Genomic DNA, 25414 nt, shown 5'->3' with positions numbered 1-25414 from the left:
TCAAATTAACTGGGTTCACTGTGTTGGTGTGCAGTTTATGTCAGGGCTTTAAAGTGGTCTACAAGTACTTATCCATGGCAAAGCTCAAATGGTTCAAATGGCTCTGAGCACTATGGGACTTAACATCTGAGGTCATCAGTCCCGGCGGCAAAGCTCCTGGTTTTATGTGCACTCATTACATTATCTGTGCACCCATTACATTGTGTGTTAAGAAGCATTTGAGTGGTTGATCTGAATCAAGTGGTGCAAATTATCATAAATGAGGCGAATTTTAATAAAAGTTGCACTTGGAAAGCTAGAAAAATGTGTCACAAAGGGAGCTGAACAAGCAACTCTTATTTTGTAGCAGCACTCATCAGGGTTCCAGGGGAAATGTACTGTCGTGCATTTTGGAACTGCGGCAAGAAGTATTTTCTTATCTGGAATGTCAATAAAGGACATTTACATGACCTTACCCTCAAAAGTCTCTTAGTAAGCATGTTGTGTAACTGTAATAAAAGTGAACGTTTTAAAAAAAAGCTACTTTCTGTACAACAATGCAAGGAAAAGGTAGATTCCTTCTTACTGTGAAAATGACTGTAAAAAAAGTTGTTGACAGACGCAACTGAAAGACACTTAACACGTTCATTCACAAAAGCAAGCACACTTCACAAACACGACTGTCATCTCCAGCAGGTAAGACCAGACTGTGAAGACGGTGTTCACGAGTGCATGAGGTGTGCTTACTTGTGTGAATGGATGTGTGTGTGTTTCCTTTTATGATGAAGGCTGTGACCAAAAGTTAATGTGTACATGTCATTTAGTTGTGCCTGTCTGCAACTTATGGTAAGTTGCAGTCTATCTTTTCCTCACAGTGTTGAAAAACAGCCTGATGGCTCCTTTCTAGTTATATTGTTCTGTAGCTTTTTATCTACCAGTTATTCTAGGTGCTAGTTGAAGATAGTGACAAGACAGTGGTGGATGCAAAAAAAAAAATTGCAACCAAACAAACATTACTTCTTTGGTTCTTCCATTACATATACATTTCCATATGCAACTCCACTGAAGTGATACCAAATAGCCTTTTTGCAGTGAAAACGTGGTATATAGTGGGGTGATCACTCTGTTGTAGAAATAATTCAAAAGCCAAGATTGCTTAAATACTGTTTACTGGATAACTGGTTTTAACACACTAAAGGTGTGATCTACATTCAGATCAGATGATGGCACCTTTAGTGTGTTGAAACCGGTTATCCAGTAAACAGTATTTAAGCGATCTTGGCTTTTGAATTATTTCCTCAAATAGAGACTGATGTACACCACTAGTACATCAATTTCTTCAGGCAATTAAAGATTAGGAATACACATGCAAGAGGCAAGGAGAGTCAGATAAAACGTGAAGTTTTGAAATGGAAGTGGAATAATTGCAGAATGTTATTATGGCATTTGAGATTCTCTCACTAGTATGGCCCAGTTACTTTCTGCATAGATTTCTATTAATGTTCTATTCCTAAGCAACAGATAAAAGTATAAAGAAAAAATTTGTTTCTGTAATCATAATTGGAAATATCAGGTTTCTTCAGACAGAATTTAACAAAAATTAAGAGGCAGTCTTAATAGGCATATACACACTTTTTTTAAAATGATGACCAGTTTCAATCTTTTATAGGACGTGATCAGATCATATTCCAAAGGCTGCAGGTGAAGATGGTGATTTGGATCAGGAATCCAGTGTGTGATGCTTGGATGTTGACATTCATGTCTTGCACATAGGATTCACTCTCCATGTCACTGTCTCTGCCTGCCACCTTTGGAGTATGGTTTGATGATGATCTAAAACAAATTGAAACCAGTCACCACTTTTAAATAATTTGTGTATGGTATCAAGACTGTCTTTTACTTTTTATTAAAAAACAGTTGTCTATGCCCATAGAAACTCAGTCTTCTCTTTTTAAAGGATGTTGTCAGTTTTTCAATTTTCTCGTATAACTCTTTATTGGATCGCAATTTATAATCTTGTCCATCCTTTTTAGGTCCTAAGATCTTTCTCAGTATTTTTCTCTCTTTTATTTCCAATTTCTCCATCAGACGTTTTCTGTTCAGTGGGATGCATTCAATCGCATACAAACTTTCTGGTTTTATTACCGCAAAAGAATGGCACCAGAAAGAACGGCAAAGAAAATCCTGGAATACATGGAAAGCAGAAAGACACAAATTAACTGGCTGAAAGAAGTAAAAGAAGACATTGCAGAAATGAACATTATATCAGAGACAGTTTACAACAGAATGGAATATAGGAATGCCATCAACAAAATACAGGGATTCAAAGACCGAACGCAATCAAAGAAGACGGGAACAACCTGGTCGCAAGAACGTAAAGAAGCCCACTCAGAAAAAATGAAGAAGTACTGGGAAGAACGCAAGAAAAAGCACAAGAAATGACTGATGCTTAGCGTAGTCCAAAGTTGACTGTAACGAATAATAATAATAATAATAACAGTTGTCTATGTTGCTTACACCATGGAGCCTAATTGTGCTATCTAAAGTTCATATGTACCAAATTACATCAAGTTTTACCCTATTCCACTTACAAAGGTTGCCTCACTTGAGATTTGAAACATTTGTTTTATTTTTATTTACTTATTTTATGAAGTGAAGTGTGTTTGAATTGAAAGCTGATATCAGTGAAGTGGTATTTTGTGTTGGTTAATCTTTCATATCGATATCCTGACATTTAAATCTTTCATATCGATATCCTTACATTATGTGCCTAATGGCAGTTGTCATTTATGATAAAATTTGAAGGTTTTGTAGATGAATTTGATTGTAGTCTTATACAGAGTGTAGTACCATAATTAACAGCAAAAACTGACACAGTTGGAAGTATATGATAATAGAATCAAACACTTACACAGGAAACATGAGTCAACAAACAAGCCATGTGCAGGGTAATTCTACATGTTCGGTTACGAGCTGCCACTGACTTCAGTGTGAAATATTGTCCAAGTTAGTACAAACACGAGTATTTCAGTTAAGTCCTGACCAAATTGACACAGATTTCACCCATTGTGTACCTTAACAAGAAATGTAATACTATTTCAGCATGTTACATGTTAAAATTTGTAGTACATTTGTACCTGTTAAAGGAAACGTTACACATGTCCTCGCACTTGAGTGCAGTGTTACACTTGTGTCTACAGTGACTTTAACACACTGATTCATCGTGTAAATCCTAAGAAGACTGTGCAATTCGCTGTTCCAGCTTTTCAACTGTATCAATGGGAGTGTTATACACTTTGCTTTTGAAATGACCGCAGACAAAAAAATCCAAAGGATTGAAGTCGAGTGATTTTAGTGGCCAAAGTACAGGCCCACTCAACCTATCCATCTTGGACCACTTTACTGCTTTAGATATCATCTTACACAACAGCAGCAAAATATGTTGGTGCTCTGTCAGACATCTACAGGCATATACATACTTGGCCAATAAATGACAACCAATGGATTTAGCCAAATGTTGGTCACCAACACATTTGCATTTGGCCTCTCGTCCTCGGCAAATGAAGGGCTTGGGGCGAGAGGCTGACCGGTAGAAGATGAAATTATGATGGTGGACGATCTGTCTTTCAAAAAGTATGGAGCAGCGAGGTGGCACAAAATTAATGTCTGACCTTAAAGCTTAATTGGATTATGGGCTATTTCATTATCCTTTCTGAATGGAAGCTATAGATTTTGAAATGTTACTGACTTGTGTAGGCCCCAAAAATTTCCAAATATGAAACCTCTTTTAGAAGAGTTGCACCTGCTGCAGAAACATTTATGGTCACTCTGAAATACTTAGCTACCGAAGATTCATATGCCAGCTTAATGCATTTTTAGACAATTGATACACACCCATTCAACAGGCACAGCATATTGCTATTCAACTGTCAAAGATTCGAGCTGACTTCCACACTAGCAAAAAGTTCCCAAGGCCAGCCCACCGCCAATGATTTGATGTTACCATTGGATGTCCGAATGACAGCTGAGGCTGACTGCTTTGTCGGCTCCAATTTGCCACCCATACACACTAAGCAAATCTCAGCCAACAAAGCGGCTGGTTGTCATTCATTGGCCTTTGTTGGCCTAGTATGTCCGTGCCTAACCGCATTCCCCAGCCATGAGACATTTTGAAAATTTGATACCAGTTAAATAGAGACTTAATTGAAAAGCTTAAATTTGAAGTCCATTTGGACTAACTGGGAGAGTGCTACTTATTGTAGTCACTGGTATCTTGTAAACACACACACACACACACACACACACACACACACACACACACACACACACACACACACACACACGCTCTGTTATCTTCCAAATGACTCATTTGGCAACCCATGTTTGCTGGAACCATGTGGCTTCTGTTATATAATTCTATATGTGTCCTTTTCTGATATTAATTCTGATGTAATGTTAAATGTTTAATTGTGTTTTACTATGCCCCCTTCATTGTTCAAGCATTTATTGACACCTTAGGAAATTGCTCATTACACTCTGCAGTTCCCTCTGAGAAATTTAAGCAACTTCTTGATGAATTTTTGTTTTAAGTTCACCTAAGTGTGTGGATTTGATTTGTAAACTTTCTCTTTTAATCCCCCCGCCCCTTAGAGATAAAAACCGCAGGTGGTATTAAATCAGGGCAAAGAGTGAGTCATATGTTGTTAGTGATTTCCTGTAATGAAATTAATTGAATGTGCTGCTGCAGAGTCCTGCTGAAAGTTCATGAAAGCACTTTCTCTCTCAGTTAATTGGCCAAAAAAAGGCTGCAAAATGTTTCCCACGCATTTCTCACTGTTAATTTTTTTCTGGAAGAAACAGGGCCTATTATTCTCTCACGACTAATAGCGCACCATACTCTTATTGTTTGATCACTCAGGGAGTTCCTCGTTAGGCATTTCAGAACCCCAACAATAGTTATTTTGTGAATTAACATAACCACTTATGTGGGATCATGATTCGTATGAAAAGAAAGTTGGCTTATGGTCAATTACTCAGTCGTGCACCCTATTCAAAATCCATTCACAAAACTGCAATCTTTTTGCAAGATCACCCAGTTTAAGTTCTTGCACTGCAGTTATTTTATAGGGTTGTAGCTTTGGTAACTTTGTAGCTGTTTGAACAGAGCCTGACAAAATTCCCATTTACTGAGAACGACATAGAATTGAGTTTCAAGGAGACCTTCCCACAGCATATATAATGTTATCCAGAGTTTCTTCTGTAAGTACTGTAAGTGGTTGTTTATGTTTCCTATCAAGAACACTTCTTCTTTCACAAAATTTATTTACTATTCGATGAGTCATACTCTGACTAGGAGTGTAAACATCAAGAAATTCTTCTTGAAATAATCTCCTTACTGCATGCATTGATTCTGTATGTATGTATGTATGTATGAATAATACATGAATACTTTTTAGCAAATTGAGTACTTGTATTTCCCCATTTTACCTGAAACACTTTCACTCAATACACTGTGTTGCGTTGCCTAACAAACATGTGATACTTGCACAAGATGTCCACACACACAAAGGCCTCACAGCAGAGGGGAAATATGCTCCTTGCCAAGGGGAAATATATTCCTTGCTAGCACCACCACCTGCTGGCTGCCAGTGGGGAAAAGAAATCCTCGCCAGGCAGTTGTGTTAAGGATTGATCATGCTCTATCTTAATATTGCATTATTAAAGTTAAGAAAAAATTGTATACCGTTACATACAGAATTGTCAGTGTAATGAATGTGTTGTCTGACCTGTCAAACAATGGAAACTCCAGGTCGGAACGTCAACAATGTAAGGAAAAGATAGATTGCTACTTACTGTAAAGATGATATGTTAAACTGCAGACAGGCACAACTAAAAGACACTTACACGTTAGCTTTTCACGTTTGTGGGAATGAATGTGTGTGTGTTTATTTTTCTGACGAAGGCTGTGGCCGAAAGCTAATGTGTAAGTGTCTTTTAGTTGTGCCTCTCTGCAGCTTATCGTATCATCTTTATGGTAAGTAGCACTCTATCTTTTTCTTATGTTATTGTGTGACCTATTATAGACACACTGCAATGCTTGCAATAAATAAATAAATATACCCAGTGTGCTGTTCTATTGTCATTAAATACAATTTAACGCACATTTCATTTTCTGCAGAAAAGACTGGGACCATGCGAGCAGATGAGGAAACAGGAACTGCAAAAGAACGATTGGGACTGAAGGAAGATGGTCAAAAAGGGAGCACACCTATTGAACCTGCAGTGGTCAGAAAGATTCTTTCAACAACAGGAAAGATGTCTGCGGGAATACTGAGTAAGTACACATCCTTGACAGATACTCTCACATTGTGTGTCACAGAACGTGAACTTCAGAGGATTAAAGGAGGATCTCACTTTTCTGATATACCCAAAATACAATTTATCATATTTACCTGATTATAAGATGAGGTATTTTCTCAAATTCATTCTAAAAATATGGGTTGTCTTGATTTGCAAATTAAACTATTTCTAGTGAGATCAATGCTTTTACATTTACATTTAGATTAATAGAGGAGTCATCTTACAATTACCGATGAAGCTTTGACTATTGTGGTTTTGTGCAAATTTATTTTGAACAGTCCCAAAGGGCAGGCCTTGGTAAACAATACTTGCATTCAAATAGGCTAGAGATTTCCTGATATGCCGAAGTGCTTGACGCAGTATCGACCTCACTCGAACAGTTGCGTGACACTTGACTCACGGCACTAGTGCAAGGGATATGTGAGAAACTATGAACTAGCCAGTATAACAGTCTAATGCTCTGCTTAAAAATTGACAATTTTGTTAAACACAGGAAGAAATAACACTAAATTCTATCAGCTTACAAACTTTTATTCTATTTGAACAGATTTGCATCAAAAGTTCTGAAACATGCATGGGCACCATATACATGCATTTATGTTGAAGTAAAGGTAACATTCAGACGCGAATATCTTGTCTTTCAAAAACCACTACTTGATTCTGAATCAAAGTCAATATTTTATTTGTGTATGAGAAACTGTAATGAATTACTAAGTGGGTAGGTCATGTGTTGGAACACTGGGGGAAAATGTTACCAGCTTTTAATTCAGATGAAACAAGAAAGAAAATTAATCCAGAATTAAATGTCTAACAAATGAAATAATCACATTAAACTGACTGGAATTGTTATCACAAAAATAAATTACAGTGGCAAGACCCGTTGTGAAGATAGTATCAACAGATGTGACTAGATTGCGGGATAAGCAAAGGTTTGAGAATTGGACTTAATTATGATCGAGATCTGTTATTTATGTATCAGTTGCTGTTGTTACACATGACCTACACCCCAGAAGAAATTGCCTTCCATCTTTCACTGTTGCTTAAGCACAGCACTGCACAACGTTGCAGGGGAAACAGTTACACCAGCTTGGCTGAGAAATACGATAAGTGCTTGGAGGGGAGCGCTGAGCAGGCAACAAATTTAGTCATGAAGGCGACTGTGAGAATTTGTGCTGCATACTTCTTTTTATGAACATCTACCATTTTTAAACTGCAGTTGTCCTGCATCCATACATATTCAGTATTGAACTGACTTTGAAACTGGACAGATACTCAACAGTCTAGACTGGGCCTGTAGTGTAATTCCGTGTTTTGTGCAGCAATGTTGTCAATGCTTGCTGTGAGATATGATGGGAATGATAGAGGGTATCTTAGCTGCTGGTTCTACACAGCCAATGAGAGAGTAGCACACAGACAATGTGTTTAGAAGCAAGAGGCATTGTAACATTTTCACATCAGTATATATGTGAAGCCCACTATGTGTTTGGGGGGGGGGGGGGGGGAAGAAGAAAAAGGAAAAAAAAAAAAACCAGCTGTTTTCTCAGGTCCCACTACAATGACAACTTCAGAAATCACAACATATTCGGAAGAAACAGCCAAGTATTTGTGACAATGAAGATACAAGGTTCACAGCTGCCCTGTTAGGATGGTAACGATGATGATTAAAAATAATAATACCACAGACGACACGCTAAGTAAACAAAAAAGGCAGTGAAGATAAAAATTAATGTAAACAATTTCTTTTTGTTTATTTTATTTCTCATTTGTGTTACTAAAATGTAGACAGTCAGTAAATGGCATTAGTTTAGAATAGATGTAATGTTAACTTTTTTAGGCAGATACCTTACATCAATAAAAGTTTGTAATTTTGATTAGCCAGAACATGTTAAAAATAAGTATTTCTCTAGGAGCCTTAAAAAAAAAAAATATTGTCTTACATTCAGGGTCATCTTATACTCGGTTAAATACAGTATCAGAAAAATTTCATCTTCTTTTAAATTTCCACTCTGATTTTAAAAACTGAATGTGTTTATGTTTATACTTTATCATTGTTGCAAATTCATTTAAATCAGACATAGCTGTTGTCCAGCCTTTGCCAACCAAACTGAGTTTGTGTAACCAACAATACTCGTGATTAGATGGTCACAACAATGGCCTTTTAGAGTTCCATAACCTGTTGTAGTGTGTGGCGCATTGTCAGTTACAAACACCTGTGCTGCATCATTTAGTTTATCTAGTGTCATTTGAGAGCAGTTTGTTGCATTTGCCAACTCAAGGAATTTTACAGCAGCAGGGAATAACTTGCAATATTCTAAATATGGCACTTGAAGAAGAACAACAAAAACACAGGGTCCCATTCTGTCTGTTTCTTCACACAGGACACTTACTTTTGTTCCAGCTACAGACTCACTTGTGAGCTTCTTATGGTCAGAAGCAGTTTCTAGAAACAATAGAAAAAACATCCTGAAACACAAGTGACAAAGTAAACGCAATAGTGTGAGTTCAGCTAGAAGTTAGTTTGGGCAGCAAAGTTGGTCCAGTAGGTCTGTGTTTTTACAAGTTTTTTTTTATTCAGTATAAAATGGTATATTACATCTCATAGTATTTTAAATTTATTTTTTTGAACAGGATGTGCATGACATATACTTGTCACTTTGATCATTACTCTTGCGGAGTACAGCAATGAGAAGACTTGAGTATGCAGTTTAATTCACTATTTAAGGTCCGAAACCAATGAGATGTTCTTGTTGCGCACAAAACTAACATATTATCCTATGAGTTAATGCATCAGAACCAAGGACTGCTTTTTTCATCTATTTCTATCATACTCCCAATCTGAAGTCACAAAAACAACTTGCTTATTTGACAAACATTTCTTACACAGTCTTCCCACACGGTAGATTTCCATTTGAGAATCCAGCAGTCCATGCCCGTAAGGCATGATTTTTGAGCTTCTGTAGTGGAGTATTTGCTTTTACAAATAGTTAAACATTAAATGAAACAACAAGTTCACTGTTACCAGTCACCGTTTTATTTATTTCCATGACGCGTTTCGAAGGTTTAAACCTCCATCATCGGGTGGATTTACATTAGTAAGTATTACATTTGTGTGTGTGTTGTGTTACGATTTTTGGAGGAACTTGTGGCACTGCCTAGTGGAGAAACGAGACGCTATTGCAAAATATGGTTTAGGATTACTTTTGACGAAAAATTAAACTGATATCTAATGGTAAACATTAAATAAGTAAACTACAGTACCTTCAGTGATCACAGGTTCCTTTTGCTGTCGTAACACATCACATGTATACTGCCATATTTGTAAACAAATATGGCGTCTGGAATCAGCTGGGTGCAAGGTTCGTATAGCAGAAGTGAAGACATAATCGCAAAGTGCAAAGAATATACATCATAACAATATTATTACAGAATAATTGCTTTAAGCATTTAGCGGTGTCTGTTTTGAGGTGTCAAATATATGTGTGTGTACTTCAGGTGGTATATAAATCCAATTCTGACAAGTTAAAACAGCAAACATTCGTACTCGTTTATACAATCAGGTGAAATGTTAAAATGGCTTAAACTTCATACTTATTGATAACAATTAGGTGAAATGTTACAGACTATAATTACAATGATCATATTGGCTACAACAGTGAAATCATACATACATTACACTCTTTGATTGGGGTTAATAAACAGATGTGAAGTGAGGGGCTGGAGGCAGAAGGAGAGGTAGAGAGAGAGAAAAAGTGTGTGTGTGTGTGTGTGTGTGTGTGTGTGTGTGTGTGTGTGTGAAAGGGAGAGGGAGAGAGAGAGAGAGAGAGAAAAGAGTGATTATATGAGAGGAAACATTTACATGGCAAGGAGTCTTAAGATTGCATGTTGCATATATTGCAATCTTAAGACTCCTTGCCATGTAAATGTTTCCTCTCATATAATCACTCTTTTCTCTCTTCCTCCCTCTCTCTCTCTCTCTCTCTCTCTCCCTTTCACACACACACACACACACACACACACACACACACACACACTTTTTTTCTCTCTCTCTGCCTCTCCTTCTGCCTCCAGCCCCTCACTTCACATCTGTTTATTAACCCCAATCAAAGAGTGTAATGTATGTATGATTTCACTGTTGTAGCCAATATGATAATTGTAATTATAGTCTGTAACATTTCACCTAATTGTTATCAATAAGTATGAAGTTTAAGCCATTTTAACATTTCACCTGGTTGTATAAACGAGTACGAATGTTTGCTGTTTTAACTTGTCAGAATTGGATTTATATACCACCTGAAGTACACACACATATATTTGACACCTCAAAACAAACACCGCTAAATGCTTAAAGCAATTATTCTGTAATAATATTGTTATGATGTATATTCTTTGCACTTTGCGATTATGTCTTCACTTCTGCTATACGAACCTTGCACCCAGCTGATTCCAGACGCCATATTTGTTTACAAATATGGCAGTATACATGTGATGTGTTACGACAGCAAAAGGAACCTGTGATCACTGAAGGTACTGTAGTTTACTTATTTAATGTTTACCATTAGATATCAGTTTAATTTTTCGTCAAAAGTAATCCTAAACCATATTCTGAAATAGCGTCTCGTTTCTCCACTAGGCAGTGCCACAAGTTCCTCCAAAAATCGTAACACAACACACACACACAAATGTAATACTTACTAATGTAAATCCACCTGATGATGGAGGTTTAAACCTTCGAAACGCGTCGTGGAAAGAAATAAAACGGTGACTGGTAACAGTGAACTTGTTGTTTCATTTAATGTCAGTAACAGTCACGGTAAAGCCTAACCTAAAAATGTTCGCATTTAAAGTTAAAATAGTTAAACAGTTTTTTTACTCAACTTTTCTTTACATTGTTATCTTTTTTTAGGACTAATTTAAGCTTTCAACAATTGATGATTGTTTCTTTTGAGAAGCAGCAGCATTTGTCTTGCTAGTGAACAGTGTGTCTCTGATTTAAGATGTTTCTCAATGTTACCTTCCTTTCTAACTTTTCTCACACAATTCGAGAGTTGCAAAATCTGGAGAGCATTGGTTTTGAATTTGTGGCATATAAGCCCTGACTCGTATATTTTCATGTGCACTCACAGTCGTGTAACTCATACTTCACAACACAAGATAACAATCAGTTTACTAAGTAAAACCAAACTGAACTGAACTACGTGCTTTCGAGAAAGACTTTCAGCATTGTGGCTGGTAAGAGTATCTGAATTAATGATCAAATTCATTGACTGACTTTTATTGCTTCCTGGTCACCGCCAACATTAGTTAGCAGACAGCATTGTGTTTAGGGCATCTATATCTACAAAAACCAGAAGTAACACCACAAACTGATGGTCGCCAAAATTTTTGGTGTAATTGAGATTGAAATCATCTTATTCGTTGGCATTAGAAACATTTGTTGGCATGTTACAAACAATAAACTTTATATCTTCGGCTTGCTCATGTTGATAGTGACTGGACAGCAATACCAGTCAATGTATTTTGATTTTTGTTGATTCTGTCATTCCCATCAGCTGCCTTGTTGACAGTCTTGTTCGCATATGTCTTTGTTCTACATGCCGTATCTTCCATGTTGTCCTGTGTTGCCACACTTCCTATATAATATGTAGAGACCATAAGTTCTCCCGTCTGTTCATAGACGTGGCACCACAGCATAACTTTTTGGCACACTGAAGCTTTTGTGCACATGTGGGCACACACCTTTGCAAACACCGTGATATGCACATTCTCTTTCTTAATGTGGCATCGCAAGATATTCCAAAATACCAATACCCAAAAATGGATTACTTTGTAGATATTTATACACAGAAAATAAAGTTATCTGTAACTGTTGCTGATAAAATAGTTCATCTGGATGCAATATTATGAAAAGGATAGATTGCTTATCACCATATAGTGGAGATGTTGAGTTGCAGATAGGCACAACAAAAGACTGTCAGACACAAAAGTTTTCGACCAAAAAGGTCTTCATTGGAATTGGACAACATACGCACACCCGTTCACACAAACGCAACTCTCCCACACGCGACCACAGCAGCCTCAGACTGTGTGTGTTTTTGTCTAATTCCAATGAAGGCCTTTTTTGGCCAGAAGCTTATGTGTTTGACATTCTTTTGTTGTGTCTATCAGCAACTCAACATCCTCGCTATGTGGTGAGTAGAAATCTATCCTTTTCATGGTATTGTCATTATTCCATACTGGATTTTTCTTTGTTTTACCTGGATACAAATTGTATCAAAATAACTTTTATTAGGTAATTTCACATTTTTCAATTTTGAGCCAGAATTGCACCTACATTTGGACTTACCACAAATGCATATTTTTCCAATCCCTGTCCGTGACCAATATTTCACGAATTCATGATGGTTGACACGAAGAAGGTTGTTTTATTCGAAACAGTGCATTGTGTATGAGATAACAATATATTCAAGAGTCTACAACAGATGGATCTCGGTGATATTGGACGATGGTCTGTGAATCGCTTCTGCTACCTACCTTGGAAGTATGTGTGACCTGTGATTTCTTCCAACTACTGGGCACAGATTTTTGTTTGAGTTGTATATGGTATATTATGAAAACTCCATTGCAAATCCTGTATGGAACGTGATAGGGATTCCATTGGGACTGGAACCTTGTTCAGTTTAGCGATTTCAACTTTTCATGTTGGACTCATCGGTAGTTTACAATTCAATTAGTCTGTTTTCTGTGTAAGGACTGCTGTTTGCATTTTGCAGAATACTGTTACTGATAATGTTTTAACAGTGTACAGTGTTGTCTTACATGTATATTGGTATTGATGTTCCTGTTTCAGGCAATCCAGAAAATGCTACTACTCGGAGCGTGAAAACGAGGTTAGGTGTTACGATAACTAGTAGACAACCATTAAAACAGGCTGGCTTTAGACCGGTAAGAACATACTTCAAAAACATGTTTTTATTTCTTACAACTCTGTTTACAGTTTTTGAGTCTGTGTTTAATTTTTATGGGCTGCACTACTGTGCAAGTTGTGGCATGTTGCTCTGGTTAGCTGCTGTGCCATTTTGTCTTAAGAAATATTCTGTACACATGAGTGAATGAGGTAGCACCATAATTAATAGGCTGGACTTGCAGTGAGCAGAACCAGGGTTCTAGTTCCCATCTTACCATCCTATGGAAGTTTTTCATGATTTACTTTAAGGCTAGTACCCAAATGATACATTTGAAAAGCATAGAGTCAATTAACTACAACAATCTTTGCAATTTTCGAGTGATGTTAGCAAGAAATTGTGTACCTCTGTGATACACAGCCATCTGTACAGCTCATATCTGATGCACTTCTACATAGATTTTCTTAATAGTTGCAGCTCTCCACGTCACGAGGGAACAGGAGCTATAATGTGACGTGCATCTTCCTTTCTCTTTCTTGGTTTGGTTGTTTGTCCCTTCTCCTTCCACAGTCCCTTCATTCTTTCCCTGATGCTGTTCCCCCTTTTCCTGACTAGATATTCTTGGCCATTGTACTGTGTTTTTCGTGGAATCCTTTGGAGTTCTCTCCATTAGTTTGATTTGTAACATGTACGGCAACACAGTGCCAGAATCGTAGCTTTGTAGCTCATCTGCTCAGTGCCACTGTTTGGTGAGTTGTTACCTTTATTTCTTAAATTATTTACGTTCCACCATGGCTTTCCGTATCATAGTTGGAAATTTCTTGTTATTTGAAAATTTCTTTTTTAATCTGCTCTTAACTCATTCTTTTTTGAGCTGATATAGACCTTAGGTTTTACTCTTCCTCCATGACCATTGTTTTCCTTTTTGCAGTTCACTAACCTTCTATAGGATTATTTCTAGAGTTCCTCCCTTTCTCCTTTCCTATTTAAAGTCCAGCATTCTTACCTACAGTGTACTTTCGACTTTACTTTGTAAAATATTGCCATTTTATTGTGTTTTTACTCTTCCTCCATGACCGTTGTTTTCCTTTTTGCTGTTCACTAACCTTCTATAGTATTATTTCTAGAGTTCCTCCATTTCTCCTTTCCTATTTAAAGTCCAGGACTCTTACCTATAGTGTACTTTCAACTTTACTTCGTAAAATATTGCCATTTTATTGTGTCTATTCTGTGTCAAGTGGTTCACAAGTTCTATCTTCCTTTATTTGCATCTTTATTAAATCAGTTTGATTTATCCGTCTCCTAAGATATGTCAGACTAGTCTTGATTTTTATAATTATCACTTCCATTTGGTTTTCTTTATTGTGTCTGTTTTCAGTGTACTCTTGTCTTCTTGTAATAGATCTTGTGCCGTCTATTATGTGTTATCAGATTCAGTTTTTCAACAAATTTGTGAGTTTAATACTATATCATGCACATATACGAGGTTCTCTTTGTTTTCAAGTATTCATAGACCATAGACAGATATCCTCTGTTGTCTGTTTTCCACGTTTAGTCAAATATCACCTACACAGTAGAAGCGTTGTCAGGGAACTTGCTTTATCCACTCATTATACCATAACTGTAGTGATTCAAGAGTGAGCTGTGGAATAACAGACTTCACGTGCAAAGTTTGAAGCAGCACATAATGCAATGCTGTATGTACTACATATTGTTTCATTAAAATTGTACACCTGATGATTGTTTAAATTTTTATCTATGATTATATTGTTCAGAATTCCAGGAAATTGTGAAGCAGAATCACCGATGAAAGACAGTACTACTACTTCTGTGCTCATTCAGCTAATTATGTGGTAACGTTTCCACCTCGAAACCCTTCTGTCAGAAGCAGTAAAGTCTTTGTCACCATATAAATCAAAGTGAAATTTTGCAGGTTGATCTTTTATGATTGGCCTGGAAGGGGAACACCTTCACTTGGCTTCATTAAAAATCACTGTCAAGTATATTGTCTTTTCCTAGTTTTGTCCTTTTTCTGTTTGTTCCCACATCACTTTCAATTGTGTTTACAAAATGTTTGAGATTATTCTCTTCTTTCATCCATCCCCTGGTAATTCCTTTAAGCACACAGCATTCATGTGCTAAACTTGCTTTTGTATCACCATTCTTCACAGAACTAGTAATTTGAAGTTTATTACTCACAGACTTTTTGTTTCTGTGCCATCGTAATGAACATGCAGAAATGTAGACTTCACTGAATAATGCATAATGCACATTGTGGTTTCTTTTTGTTTCTGTGTCATCATAACAAACATGCAGAAATGTAGACTTTACTGAATAATGCATAATGCACATTGTGGTTGTGCACATTAAAATTATTGTCAAATGCTGTTAAATAGTAACTTTGCTGACAGATCTGTTGTCAGGAGGCATTCTTTACCCCATTTATTATAACATCTTTTGTAAGCTATGAGCACATACCGAATTCAGCAAAAGTATCAATGCTTTTTTGTAATCTTTAAACAAAAAAAAATATAAGACTAAGTTTTATTAGAAAATGTTCCTAAATGCAGCTGAGTGAGTGAGGTGGCTCTGTGGTAAGGCACTGGACCTGTGTTTGTGAGGACAGCGGTTCAGATTCCCATCTGGCTATCCAGATTTTCCAAAACGTTTTAAGGGAAGTGCTGGAATGGTTCCTTCCGCATACTACCAGAGTCAGAGCATTTGCTCCACATCTGATGATTGGTTGTGGACTGGGTATTCAGTTGTCAACTTATTTTCTGCCTTTGTTCGTTTTTAAGTGTAGCTGAAGTATTTCAAATTAGACTTTGCTATGCACAGTACTACACATAGGTGAATGTGTGTGCATGTTCATTTTCCTACAGCTGTGTGCTCAGAGAATGTCCCCTAACTGTGTGTGAACTTTGTGATAGCATTAGTGTAATTGATTTTGTGCAGGTTAATTTGTACCACTTTTTTTATCTTGTATCTTCACAGGATTGGTACATTAATATAGATTTGGAAATGTTTGTGATAGAGGGTGGCTGTATGCCCCTCCTGTCACTACCCTTTCCTGGAGCCCCCCCCCCCCCCTTCCATTGGATGAAATTTGTGAACCACATGTGTCTGCATCTAATATTATCCGGCGTGAAACTGTGAGAACATTTCAGATAAATTATTTGCGAATAGTGTAAGTCAGGTGGTATCTGAGCACCAGCTCGGTATTCACTTATATGTGGGAAACCATCCAAAAACCACATCCAGGCTGGCCGGCATACTGGTCCTCACCGTTAATCTGCCAGGCAGATTTGATCCCGTGTCCGGTGTGCCTCCCTGAATTCCAGAAGTGGGCTGCTAATGCACATGGCTAAGCGAGCGTGCTATACAGGTTAAGTCTTAAATAACAGTAAGTAAAGAAAAATAATAATTGTTAATGATTTAATAATGCCATTTATTATATTAAAAAAAAATCCCCTCCTACGAATATCAAACTGACAGGTTCATCATCAGACAGCTGTTTGCATTTATAATTTCTAACATGATTTGCTTGATAACTCCTATGGAAGTTCAAATAGCAGGGAAAATGTACTAGCAAACTGAAACTTAAGGTTCGAGCCATGAGGGATTACTCAGTCTAGTGAACTGTAAGCTGGCCACAGGGGAACTAACTTGGTCAAGTGACCATTACACCCACATCTCAGTTCGAAATAGTATGTGTTGTTACATTGCAGTGCCAGCAAGAAAAGTGATTTTGTAAAAGTCTACTGGTAGCTACAACAACTTGCTATTAAGATAATTAAATTTATTTGTGAGAAGAAGGAGCGACAGGGCTGACAAAGAAGGTGGCGATACTTGCAAGCACAATATTAAATTTGAGTAAAATTACAGTGAAATGAAAACCCTTAGCTGCTTACAGGCGTTGACATATATCAACGGGGACAGATGAAAACGTATGCCCCGACCGGGACATCTCCTGCTTACGTGGCAGACGCTCTGTCCATCTGAGCCACCGAGGACACAGAGCATAGTGCGACTGCGGGGATTTATCTCTGGCACGCCTCCCGCAGAACCCACATTCTTAACGTATTTTGCCGCACTACATTCGTAGTGCCCCCGCCCATTATACATGTCTGAAAGAACAGACACCATCTTAGTATAAAATTTGAGTAAACCAATGGTGTGTAAATTATGGAAGATGGGATGTGGTGCTCAGGTGAGTGGGATAGAAGTATCTGCTTAGAAGAAGAACAGTGCACATAATAAATATCCCATTGTCAATATGGATAGATGTGATATTGGGCAGCAATTTCTGCAGTTTTATCAACCATAAAAAGAACTACCAGCCATTTATTGCACAGATCTGGACACTGTAGCTAACAAAGGAACTCCGAGGAAAATTGTTCTGTCTATGGAATTTCTAATAGAAAGTGCCATCATAAATGAGTAATTGTACATGAAGGAGATGATATAATTTTTTAAAAAAAGGTGTTTCATGTTGGGTTTTTGTAAAAACATCATGGTTAATTTGGACAGTGATTCTTTCTCACACACAATGCCATGAATAAATGTCACAGTGATAGTCTGCGTGGAGTGTTGTAAAAAGTGCTGTGTGAGGCAGGGTGTATAGCATGTGGCGCTGACCCTCTTTTAAGAACTGGACATAGGCTGTTATTATGTCTCCTCCCCGTCTTTCAGACATTGAACATGCCAGTCTCTCACTCTGGCCAGATCTTCAGTTCGCTTTGCCAAGTAATTGGTACATGTGTGTTTTAGTACTACTGGTACAATTACATATATACTCCGCAAGCCACCTTAAGATGTGTGGCAGAGAGTACTTCTGGCACTGTTATCTGTTTCCCCCTTCCGTGTTCTATTAACTACCGATATCTGGGAAGAATGATTGTGGATAAAACTCTGTATGACCTTTTATTACTTTCATTTTCTTGTCACAATAAATTTCACGAGACATATGTGGCAGGAAGTAATTTGATGTCCCATTCTTTCCCCCTCTGTGATGCACAATGCCTCTCTTTAACATCTGGCACTGGAGTACATTGATCGTCTATGTTATGCTCTCAGACTGAGGTAAAGATACTATGTCAAGACACCCCGGTGTGTGTGTGTGTGTGTGTGTGTGTGTGTGTGTCGGCCGTTTATGTCACATATTTTGATACTTGCAAACTCATTCATCAAAACCTCTTGGGTACTTCCCGTTGACATAGTCATGAAATTTAGCAATAAGCAAGGTGTCACAGTACCAGTAAAGGGAAAAAATCTAAAAATTGTTAATTTTGTAATTATATCACACACACACACACACACACACACACACACACACACACACACACACACACACACATTTTGAACTCTCAGTGATGAATGGTATTTAGTAATCAATCAAACGACTGTCTTGTAAGCCACTTCTTTGGTGGATGAATTACATTTTCCTAAGATTCTCCCAGTGAATCTCAATCTGGCATCTGCTCATTCTGCTTAAGGTCTTTCCTGATGGTTACTCCTAGGTATTTTACTGTGGTTACTGTTTGCAGTGATCTGTTGCCAATAGTGCAGTTTAACAGTAGTGGACATTGTCCCCTATTTCTGTGCAATATGTTAAATTTCCTTATGTTCAGTGTCGGTGACCACCCCTGCCCCATTTGTCAATCCCCTGTACGTTTTCCTGCATTTTGCTGCAGTCTGTTCATTTTCCAACCTTCCTGTAGACAACAACATTGTTTGGGAATAGCCTTGCACAGCCTTCAGTGTTAGCCACTGGGTCATTAATATAAACTTTAAATACAGTGAAACCCTACTTTTACACTTTTCAAGGCACTTTAAAAAGTGGTGTAAAAAGCAGGAAATTTTGAAATGTGGGAATTGACTTTTTAAACAGTAAAAGTTAAGTGTAGGATTGCCCCACCCCCTTGCATTTTCATAATTTATACAAGACACATACTGAGTTGCCAAAATCCATGGGGGAGCACAATGCAGATATACAGATGGTGGTTGTATTGCATACACAATGTATAAAAGGGTAGTGCATTGGCAGAGCTGTCATTTGTACTCAGGGGATTTATGTGAAAAGGTTTCCGACATGATTATGACTGCAGAATGGGAATTAAGACTTTGAATGTGTAATGATAGTTGGATTTAGACGTATGGAACAGTCCATTTCGAAAATCATTAGAGAATTCAGTATTCTCAAAACCAGTGTCAAAAGTGTGCTGAGAATAATAAATTTCAGGCGTTAGCTCTCACCACAACGCGGTGGCTGACGGCCTTCACTTAATGACCTAGAGCAGTGGCTTTTGTGTAGAGTTGTCAGTGCTAACAAACAAGCAACACCCTTTGGGACATTGCGTCAAAATTTGGCATTAACAGGTTATGGCAGCAAATGACTGACACGAACGCCTTTGCTAACAGCACGACATCACCTTTTGTGCGTCTCCTGGGCTCTTGACCATATTGGTTGGACCCTAGAACACTGGGAAACCATGGCCTGGTCAGATGAGTCCCAATTTCAGTTGGTAAGAGATGATGGTATGGTTTGAGTGTGGTGCAGACCCCACAAAGCCACGGACCCAAGTTGTCAACAGGACAAGATACTGTGCATGTTAGTGGTCATTCTGTAATGGTGTGGGCTGTATTTTCGTGGAATGGACCGGGTCCTCTGGTCCAGCTGAACCAATTGTTGGAAATGGTTATGTTTAGCTGCCTCGAGACCATATTCAGCTATTCATGGACTTCATATTCCCAAAGAAGAATGTGCCATGTTACCGGGCCACATGATTGGTTTGGAGAACATCTGGACAGTTTGAATGAATGGTTTTGCCACCCAGATTACCTGACGTGATTCCCATCGAACGTTTATGGGGCATAATCAAGTGGTCAGTTCATGTATAAAATCCTGCTCTGGCAACTTGGAGTTGTGGACAGCTGTAGATGCAGCGTGGCTCAGTATTTCTGCAGTGTGGCTCAGTATTTCTGCAGGGGACTTCCAGTGAGTTTTTGAGTCCATACCAAGTTGAGTTGCTGCACTACACCGGGCAAAAGGAGGTCCAACACGGTATTAGGGGGATTCCTCTGACTTTCGTCACCACAGTGTTTGTACATAATACACACAAAAGGTTATCTGAATCTTGTACTGTGTTTAGCTGTTGACGTAACTGAAACTGGTAACTATCTCGGAAGTAGAAACGTTTGATTTCATTCATTTATCGTAGTCAAAGTTTTTGGCAGGCCTGTAGCTGTGCCATTTTTTGTTTAAATAATGAAATATTCCACCGTTACATATTTTTTCATGCTTAGCACGACACATTTTGAGACTTTATTATCATTATTGTCAGGCATAAATATTTACGTAAGTATTTTCTGCGGTGTGTGTGTGTGTGTGTGTGTGTGTGTGTGTGTGTGTGTGTCAATCTGCCTCTTATTCACTTTGCTGCAGTTGTCTTTTTGAGCTTACAAGGTACTGTGCTTCCTCTAGCAAAAAGCCAAACATGCGGAAAAGTATCACTCGCATAAAATATTTGTATTTGACGGTCAGATTGTATTCTTGAAACACATCATGCTTAACATGGGAAAATGCATAACCTGTGCAGTGTTTCAATATTTAAACCAGAATCATATTAGCAATGCAAAGATTACAACTAGAGCAGCAAGTGGCCAAACAATGAAACATGAAATATGCATTCGAGTAATACAAACATGACACGGCGATCTCAATGATCATGAATCTGCACATGCACAGTAGAGACAGTTTGGAAACCGCTGTGATTGGTCGTGATATCTTTATTCGAACGAATCTGGTTACTCCCACCTTGGTGGTTGATTGGTGTAACCAGATTCTTCAGTGGACTGAAGTAGTGAAGTTTTGCAGTGGCTGGAGACAAAGCACGAATCGTTCCAACTTTTACCAGTTCAGATCTGCGGAGTTGAGTGCCCTGACATCAAAAACTTGTAATGTTTGTAAACATTACTTAAAGGCCAACACCCCCCAGCATAATTTTATGTCAATTTACATCAGTTTTTTCTCACCAACAGTGTTCCCTAAAATGTAAATTACAGTAAAATTTATTCATATGTTAACGCAGAGTTCTTACAAATTGATATTGCGAACATAAGAAATTCAACACTAACGATAACAAAATATTGAAAACAGTGGGAAAGCATTAATTCTGGGAACGTAAAAGCGATGTTCTACTGTAATAGCAACCTTGCAGCACGCTCTTGGGGTACTCCCTACATTATGTTTACATTTGCCAGTTTTGTTCCTTTTAGTACAACATGTTGTTCAATCTGTCAGTTGTTGTTGTTGGCGGTGGTGGTGGTGGTGGTGGTGGTGGTGGTGGTGGTGGTGCTAGTAGTAGTAGTAATCGTCGTCGTCATCATCATCACCATAGTCAAACAGCAAATGAATTCGAACTTTTTATTTTGCAGCGTATTACTGGCCCAAGTAGTGAAAGTGGGACACCAGTCATGAAGATTGTACCTGGAATAAGAAATTCTTTTGGCAGGAGTTTTGTCTCTCGAGGTGGCAGCCAGTGGAGGGGCGGCAGATTTTCATCAAGACTGGCAGGGAGGCCCAGTTTTAGGCGCTAGTTCCTCTCGTATCGAGACTGTAATATTCCTTGTATGCAAATGAATCTGTCGATAATAATAGAATGATTGTAATGTTGTATAATTCAAAAGAATGAAGGCTCTTGTCACATGGAGTGTGGGGCATTTTATGGAAGTGAACAATAACAGGCTGATTCCAGGATGTGTGGAGTGAAAAATTGGAGATACAGCCCACTCTGTCAGATAAAAGTATACTTGTTAAGCTCTGTATTACTATTATTACAGTAACTATTTTTCTAAAGATCTGTTAATGTATGCATGATTATTGATAAAGGATACAATGTCCTATTCATTTCAGTACCCTTTTGCAAATATAATGGCATGTTAACAGGAAATCAAAAAGAATGCCAACAAAATTTACTTTTATGTGGTAAGATGTGCAGTTGAAATTTTTGTGGACCACCATCTGCTGTTTAATTTTTATTCTACTTCTTCTTCTTTGCTGCTTTTAAGTGCATAACAGTTTGACAAATGTATGTATTGAATTTAAGATTGTGTGGCATCATCTACTCATAAGTAGAAAAAATGAGACATGTTTAATATGGTTTGCTTCTCCTTTTCCTTCAGAAAATTAAAGCAGTCTAAGTTAAGAAAATTAATCCCCTAAAGCATCTGAAAGTCTCTTGTTGTATTTCAAACCATGTTAAGGATAGCTCTAAACTGCTCTACTTACCAAACTAACATGCTACAATATCTGTAACATAATTTGAATTGTATGTTTCATTAGCAAATCCTAATCATGTATTTGTATATACTTTAGTCTGAATTGCTTGTGTGCAGAATATTGCCATTTGTGTTTCATTTGTGTATACTTTAGTCTGAATTGCTTGTGTGCAGAATATTGTCTTTGTCATTTACAGTCTGTCCTAGTTTTCTGGGACACAATTGAAAATAGAATCCTGAAAATTTTTTTGCCTAATGATGTGAAATTAGATCTGATTTGTAGTCAGTGATGATACTCCAGAAACTATTATACCTTGTTTCACAAGTAAAATGTCTGTCTTATATAATGCTATTCATTCGTAGTATACTGAAATTGCTTACAAATTTTTGGTAACTTAGGGGGTGGTTTATTGCAGGTAAAGGCTTTGTCATAATTTCACAAGTACATCTTAGTTTTCTTTCCTTGAATGTAAAGGAATTAAAATGTGTATGTAATTTGTCAGCTATTATATATACGTATCATATTTCTGTTTTTATTTATAATGATTTCAGTTACTTATTATGTTCATTGTTCCATCTTTTTAGTGTTTACCTGCTACCTTTTTTTGTATTTATTATGTGTTTTCTCAGAACCAGAGCATCTGCTTGTTTTTCACAAAGGTAATTATGTTATACAGATTTGTAAACTGTTTCAGATGTTTGTAATTTTTATTTGAAGTGGGTGAGAATTTCATTGGAATTGTTAATAATAATAATTTAGTCCTTGAATTACAGTTTTCTTTTATTCTCAATGTTTTTGTTCCAAATGTCATATGTGCTCTTGTATGATGGACTGAGTTAAAAGTATTTGCTTACAAATTTAATTTTTATAAAAATTGCATAAATGGACTTGAGATGTTGTGTATCGGGAGTGCATCAAACAGTTTTTCTTGCATTGTTATTCAGTATACTATTAAATATCTTTATACTTCAGTGCAGTGCCAATATTTAATTGGTAAAAGTGTAACAATCTAATAACACAAAGTATCACAAATCATGCAGAAAATGGTATGCAACTTGATACTATGCACAAAATTGTATGCTTTTTAGGTCAGAATATGCTGGATTAAAGCTTCTATGCTGACCTTACAAAAGAAATTCTTGTTTGGTTTCATTAAAAGTGTAGAAAAATTATTATATTTCCAAGGTGAACATTATTAAGAAAACATAATCGTAAAAACAGTGTGGGGTTGCTTCCTGGTCATTCTTACAGGTGTTCAGTGTGCTTTCCAAGCTCTGAGAAGGTGGTACATCTAAGGTGCCTGCCACACTAGGAAAATGTTTCGGATGTTTTCTTTCTCTTGGGATAAATGATTGGTTTTACTTCCCCTGTTCCACCTGGACTACTTTATTTACAAACTAATATATTATTACAGTTATGAGTGTTTCTTTTGCAGAAATATAGTGTAACGCTGGCATGATTTGTGGCCAATAAACCACTGTTTAGTAAGTACAGATAAACATGATTTTGAAAAAGACGGAATCTATGTGGTATCAAATTCCACAAGATGGAGAAGGCTGGGATTATGAGAACTCATGAGCAAAGTGCATGAACTAATTCTTGGGACAATGTTATCAAAATGAGGTAAATGGATTGTGATTATATTGTTTTTTGCATTAGGGGGTGCTGATAGTTGGCTGTAGATCTGCTGGCAGTTCTATGACTCGTACAACACTGGGTGGTATGTCGTGTTGTACAAAAATAAGCAGAGCTCCAGTATGTCCATGGAAGTGTGTACATTGCCAACACAACAATTACCACATTATTCCACCCCAGAGAAAAGAAAAGCTTGATCCACCTGGGGGTGTAAATATTGCTGCCGGGGAGTTTGCGAACAGAGGTGCTCCAAAATCAAATTACCGTATAAGAAAAAAATGAGCATCCCTCATTGTTGTTTTGTGCTTTTTCTGTGTATAAACTGCTGGTATTAAAAGGCGCTGCAGAGCATCGAAGTTGTAAGTGCCGCCACCTGCAACTAGGGCACCTCTTCGGCAGGAAACATGACTTGGTGCACTGATGGAACATCTTGCAATGTTGTTTTTTCAGTGATCGTGGCTTATTGCCATGGTTGCTGCTAGAGAAGGGACTCTTATCCTCTCTGGTCTCTATGGCCTCCTGTAGTGCTATGAAAGTTTTTCATGCTAATTTCTGTGTAGACAGGCCTTGTCTCCTGTGAATGTGACGCTCTGTTGCCTCAGTGGATGGCGGTTTTGGACATAGATTTCCATTTGCAGTTTAATCTCTCTCCTGTATACCCAAAAAATTGGGATTTTATAGGGTTCCAGGAGCAGAGCACCACATTCATGGGAAATGAGACCTTTCTTCACAACAGCTAACTCCATCACCTTCACTGGTGATCATGACAATCCGTTGTGATCACTGAATAACAAACAACATTGCGAGACATTCCGCCTGTGGTCCGTCAGCTTATAAAGTCACTTTTCCTGCTGAAGGGATGGCCTAGTGGCAAGTACCAGCACCTACAGCTTAGATGTTGTGCAGTGTTATTGGACGACATTTCCAAACGTCGGTTCCTCCTCGATTTTTTCCTCGAGACACCCTCTACAACCCCTCGAAGTTTGTCACAGCAGTTCTGGGACACCTTGTGTATCCAATCTTTGTCTTACCATACAGTTTTTCTCTTCCCCTCTGTGGCCTCTGGTGGTCCCTTCTAGTTACATGTCTCCACGTTCTCCTTTCTTGCCAATTCTGTGGAAAATCTAATTTTTTTTATTAGTCATTTAATTTTCAGCATCTTTTTGTAACACCACTTCTCAAATATTTTGATTCCCTTCTTTTCCAGTTTTCCCACAATCCATGATTTACTTGTCATACAGTGCTAACTGCCAGGCAT

At 37.7% G+C, this 25414-nt stretch overlaps 1 protein-coding gene across 2 annotated transcripts in view; it reads left to right on the top strand.

Annotated features, from left to right (window-relative positions):
• LOC126210061 (uncharacterized protein C19orf47 homolog) overlaps window positions 1–23579 on the top strand; it is a 45912-nt gene extending 22333 nt beyond the window's left edge. The window contains exons 8-10 of one of the 2 annotated variants that reach the window (XM_049939182.1): window positions 6158–6313; window positions 13187–13281; window positions 21678–23579. In XM_049939182.1, the coding sequence (XP_049795139.1) occupies window positions 6158–6313; window positions 13187–13281; window positions 21678–21839 (413 nt within the window). In that variant the 3' untranslated portion in view covers window positions 21840–23579. The remainder of the gene's footprint in view (window positions 1–6157; window positions 6314–13186; window positions 13282–21677) is intronic. The other variant, XM_049939181.1, reaches the window with a different exon arrangement.
• The last annotated feature ends 1835 nt before the right edge of the window (window positions 23580–25414 follow it).

Source organism: Schistocerca nitens, chromosome 10, assembly GCF_023898315.1.
Source record: "Schistocerca nitens isolate TAMUIC-IGC-003100 chromosome 10, iqSchNite1.1, whole genome shotgun sequence".
In the NCBI taxonomy this organism is placed as follows: Eukaryota; Metazoa; Arthropoda; class Insecta; order Orthoptera; family Acrididae; genus Schistocerca; species Schistocerca nitens.
This window is presented reverse-complemented; position numbering and strand designations above follow the sequence as displayed.